The sequence below is a fragment of the Cucurbita pepo genome, chromosome LG10, assembly GCF_002806865.2.
Source record: "Cucurbita pepo subsp. pepo cultivar mu-cu-16 chromosome LG10, ASM280686v2, whole genome shotgun sequence".
In the NCBI taxonomy this organism is placed as follows: domain Eukaryota; kingdom Viridiplantae; phylum Streptophyta; class Magnoliopsida; order Cucurbitales; family Cucurbitaceae; genus Cucurbita; species Cucurbita pepo.
Window position 1 is genome coordinate 220,810 of NC_036647.1, and position 17,037 is coordinate 237,846.

Here is a 17,037-nt window from a genome sequence, read left to right on the forward strand (position 1 = left end):
GTCCTTGTCGTGTAGTGATTAGGAACATAATTAATTATCACACTTCCAATACAATACAAGAAAGAAAAGGTTAATACCCAATTTTGCCAATGGGATATTATGTAAAATTACACAAAACTCCAAGCTCTCCTCTCTCTCTCTCTCTCTCTCTCTAAAAATCACACTCTTTCCCATAGAAAAAAAATGAAATAATAAATAAAAATCTCTCAGTTTTCTTCTCTCTCTTACTGTACAACGGGCATTTGGAGAGCCCTCATATTAGCAAATGTCTAGAAGTAGTTAATCAACAACCACACCCCAAAAGGATTCAAAAAAATAAAGAAAAAACAAAACAAAAAAAAGCAGCTCAGCTCAGACTCGGACGTTCCCATTTCATCGCGAGCGGCAGCAAAATAAGCAGCAGCATAATACACAAATTGATAATGTTTTTTTCTTCTTCTTCTTCTTCTTCTTCTTGGGTTCTTAATTATAGAAATTAAACTAACCTCCAAATTAAGAGTGTTGGGTTTGGGTGAAATATGATTAGCAGGATGAAATGGTGGAGAGTGTGGTGGCTGAAGCAGAGGATGTCCTTGGAGATGGGAATGCCTGCTTCAATAATACAGTGGGGAGGACGCTGGTTTTTCGCCTCTCTTGTTCTTTGATCACCTCTCCTGCAAAAGCCTCCAATTTCTCCAAATTTGTGTTCTCAATCATCTTCTTTCCTTTGAATAAAACAGCCTCTATGTTCTTCTGGGTTAGCATTTCATCTGCTTTTTCCAGTATGTCTATGCTCTTTTGGCCTCTTTTGGGCTTCTCCAGACCCCCACCATACTTGCTCTTTCCTATAATCCCATTCCCCTGAGAGCATAACACAAATTCCCGAGCGTTGTTAGATGGATGAAGTTTTTTTTTTTTCAGAAAAAAAAAGGGGGAATATGAAGGAATTTGAGTGGAATACCTGAATGCGGATATAATTAGTTGTCCTGTGCGGACCAAAGGCCATACAAACAGCTTGATCAACCTATAGAATAACAGCACACAATAATTAGCTCACCAACCAATTAAATGAATTAGCCCCATTTCTTTCTCGTGCCCCCTTCTCCATCCCTATCTATCTCTTTCCCACTCTCTCTACGTGTTCTGTGCCAACAAATTAAGATTCTCTGGTTGGTTGCCAAATTTTTTATTTCCAAATTCTACTTAGACATAAAATAAGGTCACTATAATTATGAATATAGAAAATGAAGGTTAGTTTGAATACGGCCTTCTTAAATGTGTTGTGCCCTAAATTAAATGCCGAATCTCTTAACTCCTCTGCCTCTACCGACAAATCTATCCATATCAATTGAATACTAAAATTTTGAGTAAAGGTTAGTTTGAATTGAAAGTGCAAGATTAGGAAATTTACCACGTCGGAAGTGCCTTCTCCGGCGATCCTTGTGAACGAGGCCGGCGATGAATTAAGGTTAATGGCGCCGAAATCTGACTCTCCGTTTCCGAGAGATACTACGAGGAGATCTTCGACGGTGTTGCAGAAAGGAAATTCTTGTTTATTGTTCAACACGTGAGTAATAGCGGAGGCCGTCGGGTTGTTCATCGCTATGCCGCCGTCGACGGCGGTGATTTTCGTTCGCTTGTCGATGGACCACATTTCGACTGCTCCGGAGACTGTCGGTTCTGCAGACGTCGCAACACAAACGTCACGAATCTTGAAATCGTAACCGTCCATTTCGTGAGCGTCGGCGCGAGAAAACAGGAATGGTGCTCGCGTGGAGAGATCATAGCACGGAATCAAAACCGACTTCAACGTGTCCTTCAACGTGCACTCTCCAAACGTCTTACGAAACAACTTCTCCACCTTCGTCGGCCGAAACACTCGTCGGAAAATTCCTCCATCCGATGACCGGAAAATATCGCGACGGTTCTTAATTAGAAAATTCAAAGCTCCCTCCGCCGTAAACAGAGGACAACCGTCTTTCCCCTTCGTGAAGAGCAAGGCGGCGAGAATGCCTCCCGCTCCAGAACCAGCAACGACGTCAAAATAGTCAGCAATGCGCGCATCAGGCTTTCCCGACTTCCGACGGAGAAAATCCTCAAGATGCCTAAGTGATTTAGCGGCAAGAATTCCATCGGTGGAGCCTCCACCATCAATACTCAGAATCCTTACCTTCCCTGAGGTCTGCATTGGAGATTTGAAGGCATTAGCATGGACGGGGGGCTGAGTGGGGAGATGCAGCTTGGGAGTGGAATCATGGCAGCCAAATAGAAACTTATTTTCCAAAATGGAGAAGATCTCAAAAGTAAGCTTGTCAACATCGAAGGTAAGGGAGTCGATATCGTTAAGGTGAGGGGAGGAGGTGAGAGCAGCCATGGAAGCAGAAGAAAGAATGAAGGTTATTAAATTAGAAGTGAATGGAAGTGGGAATTAAGGAAGAGTTGAGAGAGAATTGAGAAAGATGGATTGAAGGGAAAGAGATGAAGAAGAAGGAAGTGGCGGGGGAGTTTATATAGCAATACCGATACCAATAGCAGAGAGAGTGAAAGCGTTACGTACGTGCGGCACTGACTTGGTGTGTTTTATTTAATCTATACCCTCCCCTTGTTTTATTTATTTATTTATTTATTTATTTATTTAAAATATTAATAACAACGGAGGAACATTCTTTGAATTTGGTAGACAATTAATTTTTTTTTTTTTTTTTTTTACCAATCTTCTTCTTTTGTTTAAATAAAAAATAAAAAAAAAAAAGAAAAGGAATTTGTTAGACTCAAAATAAAGCCCTCCAAATTTGTTCCAAAATAAAGCCCACGCATTTTTCCTTTTTTCTTTTTTTACTTTTTCCTTTTCTTTTACCGCCAACGTCAACACAAAATTTAAATAAAATTTTTCTTCTTCTTCTTTTTTTTTTTTTTTTTAATTGGTAATTCATTCAATTCACAATGCACGTGACACAGTCAACACAAGGGATAAAAATATTATAAAGAAAATAAAAATAAAAATGGAGTGTTGAGTTGACACTTTGACTCACAGTTGTACACAGCCCGTACCCGACGACATGTACCTAATGCCTGAGCTGTGTTACAAAAACACCCCTATAACACTCTACTATTTATTATTAATGTATTTCTTGGCGGTGTACTGGAATATTATTTATATTCTAAAAGAAAAATATATATTATTTATATATAAAAGAAAAAAAGGTGGATATTTTATTTTAACCCTTGGGTACTTTCATTTAATTTTGATAGGGATAAATCTGTACTTTAAGTGTGTTTGTTGAAACTTCCATTTTCATTAATTTCCCCTTACTCCCTCTCCCTTTTTTCAATCAACATAAAATATCTTCTTCTTCTTTCTTTTTTTTTTCTCAATTATTTAACATTTCTATTCTATATTTATTCTCATTTAATTCTATACAAACAAGTGTTTTAATTATTTTAAAAAATGAGAAAAAAATAAGAAAAGATTTGGGCGGTTACTGCTCTACAACTTAGGATTAGTAACCGTTTCCATTATTACATAATATTTTATTATTATTATCATCGACAAAATGGTGCATGCCTAAGTATTTGTTTCGCAAACCCAGAATCACGATCATTAATTTATTATTATTATTATCCAACATGCTTATAATTTTGAGATTTTTTCTATGAATTTAACAATTGTCTCCGAACTCCTATATATATAATAATAATTATTATTACGACTTTGTTTTATGAGGCATAACCGAAAACCTCGTCAATCATGTTTAATATTTCATAATTTTGGAAAAATAAAAATCTGGGCAATCCATAATTTAACCATCACCGACAGTTGTGCCATTTTTTAAAAATTTTATTTGTTGAGAAAGACAATAAAATGGTGGGCCATTATTTGAGTGAACTCAATGTTGGGATTTGAATCTTGGTTGAAAGGGAGGAAATAATAGTAATGTCATTGAATGTAATATTATAAGTAGAAGGGCGTGACAGTAATTATGTTGTACGGATAGATTTGATGATTGAAATATTTATAATAGAAGGGAGTGGGAAGTGGTAGATCTGGAGAGAGTTTGGAGAATGGGGGATGAAACTAAATTGATATATATAATAAAAAATGAAATGGAAAGGGACAATGAAATCCCAAGGGGGTGATTGTGTCACCCATGGAGGTGGTAGGGACACCGCTAAAAATATTTTTAAATTTTAAAATATTTTTTAAGGAAAGCCAAGGGGAAGTGAGGTGGTAGGTAGCTAATTAAAGCTCTCCTTTTATAAAAGTTTTGTTTGTATTTCAACATTGTCATCACGCTTTGTTGCCTCCCCCACTCTCTCCTCCTTACTTAAATTCATCTCACTAATAGGATGGAGTGAGTGATTGGACATGAGTGGATTAACAAAATTGTTGTCCCCAATTAGAAGCTAACTAGATGGGAAGGATTATCATTGTTTTCTTTTGTTTCTGTCTGCAAAGGGAAGGATTCATATTATAAGATCAAAAATCAAAAATCAAAAGGGTTTCTTAATGTGTAGGGGAAGGAAATTAGTTTGGGTAAACTTAATTAATGATTAGTAATAATGAATAACTATAATTTCTATATTCTTTGAAGCCAAGTTTTTGTTTATCCTCTTCCTATATATTATTAATGTTGCTTCTTCCAATCCATTACTTTATTAAATTCAGGATTTAATCATGATCATAAAAAAGAGAAATTTAATTATATAATCAATTACTTTCTTAAAAACAGAATATATGTATATATATATATATAAAAAGTTAGTTAAATAGTTTTTAAAATTGAGAGGATGAAATGGGAAGGGGGTTTGGGGTTACGGGGAAAACGACAAATAGGTTGGCCGACACAATTTGGAGGGCAAAATGATAAGAAATAAAAAATGGCACCAATTGCACGTTGGGTACACGAACCCACACGGTTGGCTCAGATGGACTCCTTTTGACCGCTCAAACTCTGACCTGCCCGCTGCCTTTCCTTCCTTCTTTCATTTTTTNTTTTTTTTTTTTTTTTTTTTTTTTTTTTTTTTTTTTTTTTTTTTTAATTCATTTTAATTCATAGTATATATATATATATATATATATATATATATAATATTCATTTATTTACTACTATAATATATAGTTATGTTATGACTACCTCTCTTATACCTATTCCATTAGAACAAGACATTGTAACAACACAATCTTAATAATATTAACAACCCAAGTTCAAATTTCAACTAAAATTGATTCACTATGTTGACTAATAATAAATAAAAATATTTGAAATAATTTGGTTTTATAGATTGAGTACCTACCTGTCCAATAATGATGCCTGAAATATCTTCCTTATGGATAAGATAAATTTGTAACTCAACCAACTATTCATTTAACTCTCCAATCATATGATAGGAAAAATAACAGATAGGGATAAAATGTGGTATTTTGAAGTTATGTGGGCTTGAGTTATTTGTTGAGCCATTAAATGGGCCGACAAAGAGGCCCATTGTGCCGAAGAGGTTTCGCTTTTGGGCCGAGGCATCTAACTTCAAAACGAACATTTGCCCAAAATTTTAAAATAAGCAAAATAAACCTTTTTTTTTTAATAATAATTTAAAAGAAATATCTACCCCTTTGGAATCTGGTATGACATTGTGCCGTTCAGAGAAGAGGAATATAAAAATACTAAATTTTATATTTTAGAAAATGCAAGGTAAATATAAAACTTCAGGAAGGGTAGTTTAGGCAGTGCGAATTCGTAACGGCTACTTTGATCACCGCCGTCTGTTTCATATAGAATGTGAAAGCGAGAAAAAAAGTTCGTGCACGCTCTTCCAGGCATCACAGTGTGAGCTTCACTACTTGGCTTCCAAATCCTCATATTCGCTTTGGAATTGTAAACATTGTCGACCACTGCAATCGCTACGTTTATTCCCACTCTGCTTCCGCAGTCAGCTAGGGTAGGGGAGAACCAACGATGAACATGAACATCTTCAGGAAGAAAACCTCCCCCAAAGGTCTGATAAATTTCTCTTTCTCTTCCGATCTGCTCCTTCTTTGCTTCCTATTTTACGATTGTTTTGTTGATTCTAGCCTCCGATTCTCCTTTTTTCTTTGTCATTTCACTGCTTTTTTACGTGCATTTCCCTAGTTTGTACGATTTCGGGGTAAATTTTGAAGATGATCGGCGTTTTTCACACAGATCTTAGGGTTAATATTCTGTGTTCGATTAAAGACGCGATTTAAATTTCCCGTACAGTGGTAGGGGCTTTGCTCGAAGCAATTAGAATGAGTTAAAATGGGATTCCTCTTATTGTTTGAGATGATACTTACTTCTGCTACTAAGGGAACTTTAGTTGCCTGGGGTGCGGTTAATGCAGAAATCCATTGCGGCTTCATTAGGCATGAATGATGACATTGTGCTTTTATTACAGATGCTCTTCGCACCAGCAAGCGAGAAATGGCTGTTGCAACTAGAGGTACTACAATTCTTCTACTTCACAATTTGTTTCTAAATCTCTTGGTGTTTCCCCCGGGTATGGTCCAAATCATTTGGAATTATAGTGCCACTTGAGGGACTTCAAAACCTAAACAAAACTTTCTGTTTGTTTTATTCTATCAAAAGTTATGTTTTGTTTCTTTTGCACTGGAAGGGAGATGCAGGAATGTATTTAATGACCCTAATGAATGGACAATCCTGAACTACGCATTAGTACTGAAGCCCTAAAGCATTTGACTTTCCAGGCAATTCCCCAGTCCCCAGTTGTTGTTAGCAACGGGAAATCCCCTTTTCTAATACACTGATTCTCTTTTCATCCGGATGCCATCAGCCTTCAGACTAATTAGCAACACCTAAAGCTACTAATGGGGGAGCATTACTCCCTTTCGTTCATCTCCTCACTCTATTTATTAATTTTGGCATCTTGTCACTTAATTTGAAACTACTATGTCGTTCCCTTTTCTTTCCTACCTCATTCTCATTGTATAGGGGTGAGCTTTACCAAAATAAGCTACCGAATGAAATTAAAATAACCGTTTTATTCAACTGTGCCTACCCATACTCTTTAAGTGCATGCAACTGCACATACGTGGCATTGGTAATTGTGGCATTTGTGGACTAAGGTTTGCAAGTAAAAAGCCTGTGAGTTAAGGGCCAGGATTCCCTGTCCTTAACTCGTGCTTTCCTCTACTTTGATTCCTACTTCATCAGTACGATGCAGATCTGAAATTTTATTGGCTCATGCTGTAGAATCTTCAATCAGTACATTCATTATTTATCAAACTCCGTCCTTCAATCTACATTTATATACAATTGATACGTTGGCTTATATGTTTATCAATTCTCAGGCATTGAGCGAGAAATTGCCTCTCTTCAGTTGGAGGTATCATGTGAACTCCCTTTTGGTTTTAATTTCTACTACCTCCTTTGCCTTTTCTCTTCTCTTAGATTTCCTACTCTTTCTAATTTCAGGAAAAAAAATTGGTCGCGGAGATAAAGCAGACAGCTAAAACTGGGAATGAGGTAAGTCAACTTTATTAGATCTATTGGTGATAGGTAGCGTTATATCTAGTACTTAATCCCTTCCACAACTGCTCAAACATGTTAATCTTATTTATGGATTGTTCCATTAGTTATTCATGATTCTAAAACTTCAAACTAGTGTTTCCTGGGCTTTGTATGTGACTAATGTTTTCTGTACCTTCATGATTACTGGTTGGTTTGATATTTTGTTTTCCATGCAGTTGAGCCACTCACATATTTTCTCTCGACTGAAATTCCATGCAAACTGAACCTAGTGAAATTGCATTAAAGAAGCCAATAAATGTTTTGGCGGCAGAAAAGGAATTTAGAATCCGAAGATGCCATTTATTCGGAAATAAATTTAATTTAGATTGTGGTTTACTGTTGATAATCACCTTGGGCACGCACAAATATAATTTTTTTGTCACTTGTATTATCATCCTATTATTTTGGCACGAGTAAAATTTATTTTCATATTTCCTTTTAATTCATCATACAGGCTGCCACTAGAATCCTTGCTCGACAGCTTGTTCGCCTACGCCAACAAATAACTAATTTGCAAGGAAGTCGTGCCCAAATTCGAGGTGTAGCTACTCATACACAGGTCACCATCCTTACCGTGAAAACATGTTGACCATCGGTTTTAGTTTAGGGAAATAATCGACTGATGATGTCTTTTCCCAGGCACTATATGCTAGTACTTCAATCTCTACTGGAATGAAGGGTGCAACAAAAGCAATGGTTGCAATGAACAAGGTAAGCACACGAAAGAGAATACGATAGCCTTAATTTTATTATGATTCTTCTATTTTAAAGGAAGAATGAGACACACTGGTAGAGAACTAGCAGTTACTTGATTGAAAGTGTTTGATTGGTGCATCATTTTGGTTGACATAATAGACTGAAATTTGTTGTGAGTGTAAAATTAAAGGACTTTTTTTTCCCCAAAAATTTTCATGTCGGCAACTTTCTTTACATTGCAACCAAACGATCAATTTTATCATCTTTGTTTTCCATTGCAGCAAATGGCACCAGCAAAGCAGGCTAAAGTGATTAAGGAGTTTCAGAAGCAGTCGGCACAGTTGGACATGACGGTAATATTCCCAGTTTCACTATTTCTTTTTCTTATTGAATACAACATAGTTTCGATGGGGGGAAGGGAGAATGAGTTGAATTATTACACCAATGACCAAATTAAATCTTTTGTTTTAATGGATATGTCTGAAATGCAAGAAAAGAGATATTAATTCTGCTTTCCACTTATGGGTAGCTCTGTCTGGTGTATATTCATTGTACTATTGTTTTGATCACATCATCTGAGGATATCATTGTTAACAGCTTTTTGTACCGTAATATGCGTTCTTTGTGAGGACAAAAGAGAATCAGGAAAAAAATATGGGAGGGAAGAAAAATATTTCACCAGATTGGGGGTGATAGAGGGGAAATAAAAAAGGCCTTGCCCTTGTATTAACTTAATCTCGTCCATCACAAAAGTCGAGCCATATTCCTGGCGTTGGATGCAAAATACCCAACTATTATTGTGGCCTCGAGCTAGTAGATTTTTCTCTTTCTTTTTCCAGTCGTGCATTATGTTTTCATACTTCTTTTCTCCAGATTGAAATGATGTCAGAGTCTATAGATGAAACTTTAGATAAGGATGAGGCCGAAGAGGAAACTGAGGAGCTTACGAATCAGGCAAGTTCTTTCCACATATTTAAGGTTGCATACCCTGTACCTTTGATTGAAGGATTTTACTAACTAGACATTTGTTTTTTGCTGTTCTCTTCACAGGTGCTTGATGAGATTGGCGTTGATATTGCATCCCAGGTTGGTCTCTTGAAAATGAACACTTTGCTTGGATCTCAAATATGTTTTTACCTTTTTTTTTTTTTCCTTCACTTGGAAACATTTATTGCTCTCTGACATTGGTTTTTCCTGTTGACAGTTGTCTTCTGCTCCCAAAGGCCGGATTGCAGCAAGGAAGACTGAAAATACAGTTGCCAGGTACCCTATGCATTATTATTATCGGGATTTTTCTTTCTCGGTTTCATACATTTTATAACATAACACACGTATAGATAGATACATATCGGTCGTAGTCTATATTGTACTCTGATTGAATGCATACAAAGGGAAACTTTACTTTCACTGTGCTACAATGCCGAATACCGACAAGCCTTTTTAGGTGTCTTCATCTCTTTTGGACAAAAACTGTACACAAAGAAGATCTATTAAAACTTTAATCAAGCTCCTTTTTGGGGATATTTCTTTTGGGAACATTCCAAAAGGTGACTAATGGGCGTGGAAATCTGGGAGATGATGAACCTCAGGGCATAATGGTCAATATATAAAGAAAATATCATCTAGAGTGTTCTGAAACAAAGATAATTTTGATAATGGTCAAAATAACAGCCATTTCTTTCTTTTTTTAATATCGGACTATCAGCCTTTAAGATGATAATTTGCATCTCCTTTCACCGAACTAGACTCGAATTGATTCTTCTTAAAGAGATAGTATTTATGCCTATAAGCACGTGCTAGCTTTCATTGAGCTAATAATAATTTAGCTTGAGATAATGATAGTTTGCATCTCTATTCAGTCACCTAGACTCGATTTGATTCTTCATATAATTTAGCCCTTTATGCACTTGCTAGCTTTCATTGAACTAATGATAAATTTTAATTTACGCGCAGCTCCGAATCTCCAGATGTTGAGGACCTTGAAAAGAGGTTGGCCTCTCTTCGACGTAATTGAATTGAGATCGAATTCCACAAAGCTACGGGAATTTCAAATACATCAGTTCTATTTACATGTAAAGTCAAATAATATTGTTGTTGGTAGCAAATTTACATGGATCATATTTCCCTTTGTTAACATGAATTAACTAGTCAATGTATATTTGTTGTGTGGGACTCGGAAGCATGATTAATTAGGATTATAATGGAGAGGAAAGTTTTAGAACACCATCCGTCAAATACATCAGCAGACCAGCAGGCTTCATCGATTATATGATGTGTATATATAGTAACGAGATATATGGCCTCAGGATTTTGTCACATTTAAAAATAATTTTCTATTTCCAATAAATGGAAAATAGTTGTGTGTTTAATTTAAACACAAAAACAAATGTTTGCAGTATTGAAGAGAAGTTGGAAATTACGAGAATATCCTTGGGAATGGATTTATTATTCTGTTTATTTCGTTGTCTGTCGCGATGGACGCGCTCGTCGATTAAAATATTCACGAAATTTACATAAAGTAAAAATCTGGGAAGTTGCTCATTCTTCTCCATTTTCGATTTCTTTTAATCTTTTTCGGAAAAAAGAAAATATTCTTATTTCGTTTCTTCAATCTTACCGTCTTCCTTTTCTGTCCCATTCTCTGGCATTTCGATTTTCAACCGCAGTTCTCGCTTCCACCCTCATCCGCTTAATACGGCCTCCTTCATAGCTACACCTCCGCGATCATCTTCTTCATAACTAATCCTTTCTTCCTTTCTCGTCCACCATTTTCAGGTTTCTTACCTCCCCTTCTCTCCCTGTGTGTAATTGTAATTTGTGCATCTTTCTGCACTGTCTCGTGTATTTCTTTTTTGTTTCTTTCGTTTGATGAGATTTTTTACGATTGGGACATTTGGATTTTCGAATGCTTGACAGATTTCCTTCTTGGGGCTTCTACGTGATCGTTTTTGTAGGTTAATCGGTCGTCGCAAGGAGGATCGGGAGAAAAGGTGTTTACTTCTGTATTTGGCTTTCTTTTTCCTTCAATTTTTTGTTCCTCTGTTTGTTCTGTTTGCTTTTAGAGACTTGAGTTATTAGGTTTTATGCTTCCCTCATAATTTCATCAATCTTGAGGGATCTTTTGCTCGAGCATGCATCTTTTATAGTGTATATTTCCCAATTGCAAGCTGTCCTTTAGTTTTGCAATGTTATGTATATGCATACAAAACAAAGAAGCGGTTTCCCTGGATTTCCCCCGATAAGAGGTTTAGTTATCGATCAAATAAAGCTGTAGAAAGAGGGCTGAGAACAAGATCTTCTCATTGTTGAATTCTTTCGTGAATTAACTCCCTGGTTACGATTGCATTCGTGAATTAACTAATGTTGAAAGAGGAAATAAATAATTAAATCTTTCCGGTAAAAGGAAGCCAAGACAAACTCTGGTAACCTTAATTGTCCTCGAAAGGGCTTCTATATCGTTTTTATTCTAAAGAAATCATTTGTAAGGTTGATCTACTTTTATTCCTTTGCTTCCTGGTTACCATTTCAGTAGTTACGTTTATTTTTTTGGCTTCAGTTTTAGAACCTAATTTCTCTGTAACCACAGCAGAAGAGGGGGGTATTTTTCCTGATGAATTTTTTTATCCTTGTAAATCATCTGTGGACTTATTTGAATTGTTGTTTGATATTGAATCTTGTTGAAGGAAAATGTATGCTTCGTGTGGAATTATTGTGCATAGAGGGAAGTTAATTTCATATCGGTTATTTTTTCAATCTTGCACATAGCTTATGATGCTGAAGTCCACTCTTGACAAGCTCTTGATTTTCTCTCTCCACTTGCTGTAGCAGCTATGCAGAGCCAACTTGTATGCAGTGGGTGTAGGAGCATTCTTCTTTATCCTGGAGGGGCTACTAACGTATGCTGTGCATTATGCAGTACAGTCACCTCAGTTCCCCCTCCTGGTATACAATTTTTCGTATTGCTTCTTTTCCCTTTTTGGTCGATAAAAGTTTTGAGGAAATTATGTTAACAAATGCAATGTGCTGAGTTATTTATAATCTACCTGACAAACTATATAATTTAGGCTGGAGGGATGATGGTCAAGGAAGTGACCTCGTTGCCTAATTCAAATAATCTACCTGACTACATTTTTTTTGGTTGAGAAACTGAGTTCTTATTTTTTACAAAGAGAAACAAATTTCATTAATGAATGAAATAAAGGGAGTTAATAGATGTACAAGAAAGTTTCAAATTCAAAATTAAAGAAGTAAGACTGTAAACATTAGAAGGGTGCTGACATTTACACCAACAAAAAGCATGAAATAAAATCAAGCACAATAATCGCCCTGGAAAGGGTGACCCACAAAAAAAAAAGAAAAAAAAAAAAGAAAGAAAGAACAAGAACAAGAAGAAGCATGGATATCATAAATCATGCTTGGCATGACTATGGCATGACTATAGACCAACAAATAGTGTCAAACATAAAGAGCCAATAACACTTTCACATCAGTAAATAGCATAAATAAAATCAAGTCCAAAAAAGTCGAAAGATAAGGAAGTATCCCTGAAAATTCTTCCATTCCACTCATACCGAATATTCCAGAAGATAGCCTAGTTGACAACAAGGCATAAAATATACTAATCACCATGGAAAGTGTGACCCACACAAAAGAAAAAAGCAAGGGTATTACAAAGTGCCCGGCATGACCATAGACCAACCACAAGTGTCAAACATAAAGAGCCAATAACACTGGGCAAAAGGACGGTATGCAAACAAATGATAAGGATACTCTTCATGTGATGAGCACATAAGCCTTATTGATAGCAAGGCATAACGTCTTCTAATTACCATGGAAAGGGTGACCCAAAAAAAAAAAAAAAGATGCGAGGATATCATAAATTATGCCAGGCATAACCATAGACCAACCAAAAGCGTCAAACGTAAACAGCCAATAATTTTTAGCAAAAGGACAATAGGCATACAAATAATAAGGATACTTTTCATATATATACTTCACTGAGATTATGCGAAGTTAAAGCCAATTAACGATATTTAAGAACTTGAAAGAAATTGAAGGATTTAATAAGCTGTGACTAGAGGAAAAAGATGTTATCCTAAGGATTAGAGTATCTATTCCTTGTCCTACTTTTCGGGTTAAATTTTTCTCATGGCCATGTCCCTAAATTAGAAAAGAAAATATTTAATACAGATAGATTTTAGCATGTTGGACACATGTCCAGAGCGTGTCCTTGCATCGTGGGTCATAATGGTATTCCCTTCTTGATGCATTTCATGTGGAAGTCGTCTCAGAATTTAGACAATCTTTTTTGGATTTGTGATTCTGATAGAGGATTGTGATATAAGTTTCTTTATGAGATTGGAATATCGAGGGTTCATCCAGGAGTGTATTTTATGATAGAATATTTTCATTTCATTAGGCACCAAGAAATATAGGGTTGTGATATAGGCTGCTTTGCAAGTTTGAAGTTTTGTGGATTCATGCAGAAGAATTATGGCTTTCTATAATGGAATATGTTCATGTGAAAAGGTTCCAAGTGGAAGATTATCATGTTTGTAGCCTCTTCGCGGAGTATTTTGTTTAAAAGTTTTTAGGATAAATATATAAATTCTGAAATTTACCCTTAATGTATTAAAAAATCAAAATTAGGTCTTCCATGAAAAAATCTCTAAAAATTTGCTGGTTGAAGTTTCGACCACATTGAAAAAGTATCCATCTTTTTATACTTAGTTGACAAATATGTAAATTATATGATACTGGGCAGTATAAATGAATTGAGTTGGACTTACTTTTTCATGATGAATATTATTTTATTAGTTTCTAATTTTATTTTTATTTCTTAAAAGTTAACCATTAAGGTCTGATAGCAAAGGTGTTAAAACGTGTCTCTTCTCATATAATATATATGCCCCAGCTGTTCATAGCTATTTGTCATGTGGTAACACTTTTGAGGTCTTATATCAGAGACTTGGGCCTTGCATTTGCAGGAACAGATATGGCTCAACTTATATGTGGAGGTTGCAGGACATTGCTTATGTACGCACGTGGGGCAACAAGTGTTAGATGCTCATGCTGTCATACAGTGAACCTTGCACCTGGTATGAAGAAACTTATCGTTGATTTTGGTTTTGGGAAGGATATATGGATATTTGAATGTGACAGAGCTCCTTATATTTGTTTGAGCTTTGTTTTTTTTCGGTGACTAGGGTTAATAGTAAGACTTGGGCATTCAGATGATTAAATTATTGGTTTTTCCCGCTATAATTCTCTTGGTTCTATTTCATTCTCTCATATTTCTCTTTTTTCTTCCTTCACAATTCTTTTTGTTTATTCTATGCTTCTGGAAAAAAAATCATTATATCTTTTGATGTAGGTATTTGCTTTGCTTGAGAACAAAAATGGTTTCGTTGTTACTTGTTTCTCCCAGGCAATGCCTTAAAAGCCTAAAGACGGTCTTGAGGCTTTTCCTCTTAAAAAGGCTAGACGTAAGCTTCGAGGTGGTATGAGACGTAAGCCTCGAGTTTAACTAAAACATTTAACAAATTCTAAATTAGTATGACCAAGTATTGCAAAACATAATAATCATATAAGATAATTTTTTTTAAAAAAGCACCTCTATAAATTGCTGGTTAAACAAAAATTCTAAAAGGATATCTTTAACCTCACTACTATTATCATTTATAAGATTGATTTATAATATAAATTTTGTCTTCAATACTTTTGAAGTCTTGATAGCATTAGTAGCATTAGTTTATATTGTCATGAACGTTTTTTTTTTTTTTTTTTTTTTTTTGGGGTAAGAATGAGGCAAGCTAACGTTATTCTTTCAATCGTTACATGAGGCATAGAGACTCTAAGCTTCAATTTCACAAGGGCGTAAGGTTCTTATGGTTAAAAAGAAAAAAAAAACATAAAGTCTCGAGGCTAAAAGTTAGTCTTATCTTGAGGCAATCCTCAAGGTGTAATCTTGCTTTTTAGTCTTGCTTGGGAAATAAAATTTTGGCTTTCCCCGATTTGAATGTGGGATCTTATTTATGCCAATTCTAGTCTTGTTTATGCTGGTTTCTGTATCATGCTATTAATTATTAGACACTCAAAAAAATTTCTTATGTTATAGCACTTAGCTAGGTTAGAGTTATCATGTTTGGGTGTTGTGACATTTTTTCTTTTTAAAAAAAAAAAAAAAAAGCCACGAACCAGGTTGCACATGTTAACTGTGGAAACTGCCGAACAACACTCGTCTTTCCATACGGAGCTCCATCTGTCAAGTGTGCCATCTGTCACTATGTTACTAACGTTGGTGTAAGTATAATCCATTTCTTTTCATAGGTAGCTGAAACTTCTTGATATTCTTAACGTTAGCTGTGTCGGTGAATGTGATAGGTTTGAAGTATTCTCTCTTTTTTTTATGAGCTCATGCATTCATCTGTCTGCCTCCTTCATCACTTATAAATATTCTTTATGTTGATTTTGGAAAGCAACTTAGTCTATTCCCCATGTGGCTTCAGTTATACTTGACTAGCTTGAAAGGATACAACTAAATTTTGTGGTCAAAATTAAGGTGGTACACTTTTGTGGCAGTTCTATCCTTGTTACATTCCTAAACAATCGCTTTTCTCTCTGCATGGGTTGTTAGGGAATATTAATGAAGAACCAAAATGTTCAAAACTTAAAAAACTTGTATCCAAGACATTTACTCTATAAACTTCCCATGAACCCGAGGTGGTAAAGTTTGGATCTGTTAAGCACTTCTGCTTACGTACTCTTGTTATACATGCTAAGTGTTAATATTTTTCTACCAGCTCTTCATGTTTTCTTCATTGATGTCTCTTTGCAGATGTCCAACGTGAGGGTTCCTATTCCAGTGCACAGGCGTAACGGAACACTTGGCTCTGGGATGCCCCCTTCATCATCAGTATGTTCTCACTCAATCTTTTCATTTTCCATGCCCCTCCTTTCAGGCCTCTGCAATGACCATTGAGTGGGTTTGTAATTTTGATTGTGCGGCATAGTTGATTTAAGATTGTTCACTATTTTCATTTTCTGCAGTCTCAGAGCCAAACAGTAGTAGTTGAGAACCCGATGTCTGTTGATGAAAGTGGCAAATTGGTAAGTATTCATGGTTTTCATTCGCCTCCTTTCCCTTTACCCTCATTGGAATCGTATGTTCTCTGTTTTATTATCAGCAACAAACTAACTGTGTAGACTACTACTAATACAACGAATGACAGGTGAGCAATGTCGTTGTGGGTGTCACGACAGATAAAAGGTAACTCGGTGAGATGGTGGTTGATCGATGGAACTTACTATTAGCGGCTGAAAAAGGATGGGAGGAAACGATATATATATTTATATATATCTAGTACATTACTATACTGCTTGGAATATGAATATGATGTGGACATTTCTGTATAGTTTGCCTCCAGATTTTCCCTCGAGGTAACCAATCATTCTTGAGTCAACTTCAATTTTCGAGGTTCAGAGAACTATTTACCCTGTGAATGTGAGATGTATATGGTGGACCAGAAGAATTGAGGGTCTATACTGCATTACTTGTCTGATTTTCTGTACCGAATCATTGAGCTGTCTCGCAAGTAAAAATATTATACATCCATCGTATCCCCTTTAGTAAATACGAGTATTATAAACGTTGTCTTGTAATTTCCGTTCCCATCATTGGCATTGTCATTGGCGGTATGCATTTTCAATTTCCGTTGGTTTTGTTCATATCCTAAGCTATCTTTAATCTATCATCCTTATCATCCTTTTGGGCACGTCAAGTGTCCCAAGTTGGTAATGGATTAGAGAGGGATAGAGA

At 35.7% G+C, this 17,037-nt stretch overlaps 3 protein-coding genes across 6 annotated transcripts; 2 read left to right on the forward strand and 1 right to left on the reverse strand.

Annotated features, from left to right (window-relative positions):
• Nucleotides 1–18: 18 nt before the first annotated feature.
• Nucleotides 19–2,512, reverse strand: LOC111803086 (patatin-like protein 3). The gene is made up of 3 exons (XM_023687356.1): nucleotides 1,391–2,512; nucleotides 941–1,003; nucleotides 19–840 (listed from the first exon to the last, which is right to left on the reverse strand). The coding sequence occupies exons 1-3, from the start codon at nucleotides 2,351–2,353 to the stop codon at nucleotides 523–525; spliced, it is 1,344 nt and encodes a 447-aa protein (XP_023543124.1). The 5' UTR covers nucleotides 2,354–2,512; the 3' UTR covers nucleotides 19–522.
• A 3,246-nt stretch (nucleotides 2,513–5,758) lies between these two features.
• Nucleotides 5,759–10,450, forward strand: LOC111803993 (vacuolar protein sorting-associated protein 2 homolog 2). The gene is made up of 11 exons (XM_023688626.1): nucleotides 5,759–5,973; nucleotides 6,391–6,435; nucleotides 7,304–7,338; nucleotides 7,428–7,478; nucleotides 7,978–8,082; nucleotides 8,163–8,234; nucleotides 8,501–8,572; nucleotides 9,093–9,173; nucleotides 9,270–9,305; nucleotides 9,424–9,482; nucleotides 10,173–10,450. The coding sequence occupies exons 1-11, from the start codon at nucleotides 5,934–5,936 to the stop codon at nucleotides 10,231–10,233; spliced, it is 657 nt and encodes a 218-aa protein (XP_023544394.1). The 5' UTR covers nucleotides 5,759–5,933; the 3' UTR covers nucleotides 10,234–10,450.
• A 308-nt stretch (nucleotides 10,451–10,758) lies between these two features.
• Nucleotides 10,759–16,880, forward strand: LOC111803994 (protein LSD1-like). Of its 4 annotated transcripts, none has more exons than XM_023688628.1 (8): nucleotides 10,759–10,994; nucleotides 11,136–11,209; nucleotides 12,045–12,161; nucleotides 14,207–14,317; nucleotides 15,409–15,521; nucleotides 16,057–16,134; nucleotides 16,269–16,328; nucleotides 16,451–16,880. In XM_023688628.1, exons 3-8 carry the CDS (start codon nucleotides 12,050–12,052, stop codon nucleotides 16,490–16,492), a joined length of 516 nt encoding a protein of 171 aa, XP_023544396.1. In that variant the 5' UTR covers nucleotides 10,759–10,994; nucleotides 11,136–11,209; nucleotides 12,045–12,049; the 3' UTR covers nucleotides 16,493–16,880. The 4 variants fall into 4 exon arrangements, with proteins under 4 accessions (XP_023544396.1, XP_023544397.1, XP_023544395.1 ...); XM_023688629.1 differs by having other exon boundaries at nucleotides 11,174–11,209; XM_023688627.1 differs by having other exon boundaries at nucleotides 10,760–10,994; nucleotides 12,048–12,161.
• The last annotated feature ends 157 nt before the right edge of the window (nucleotides 16,881–17,037 follow it).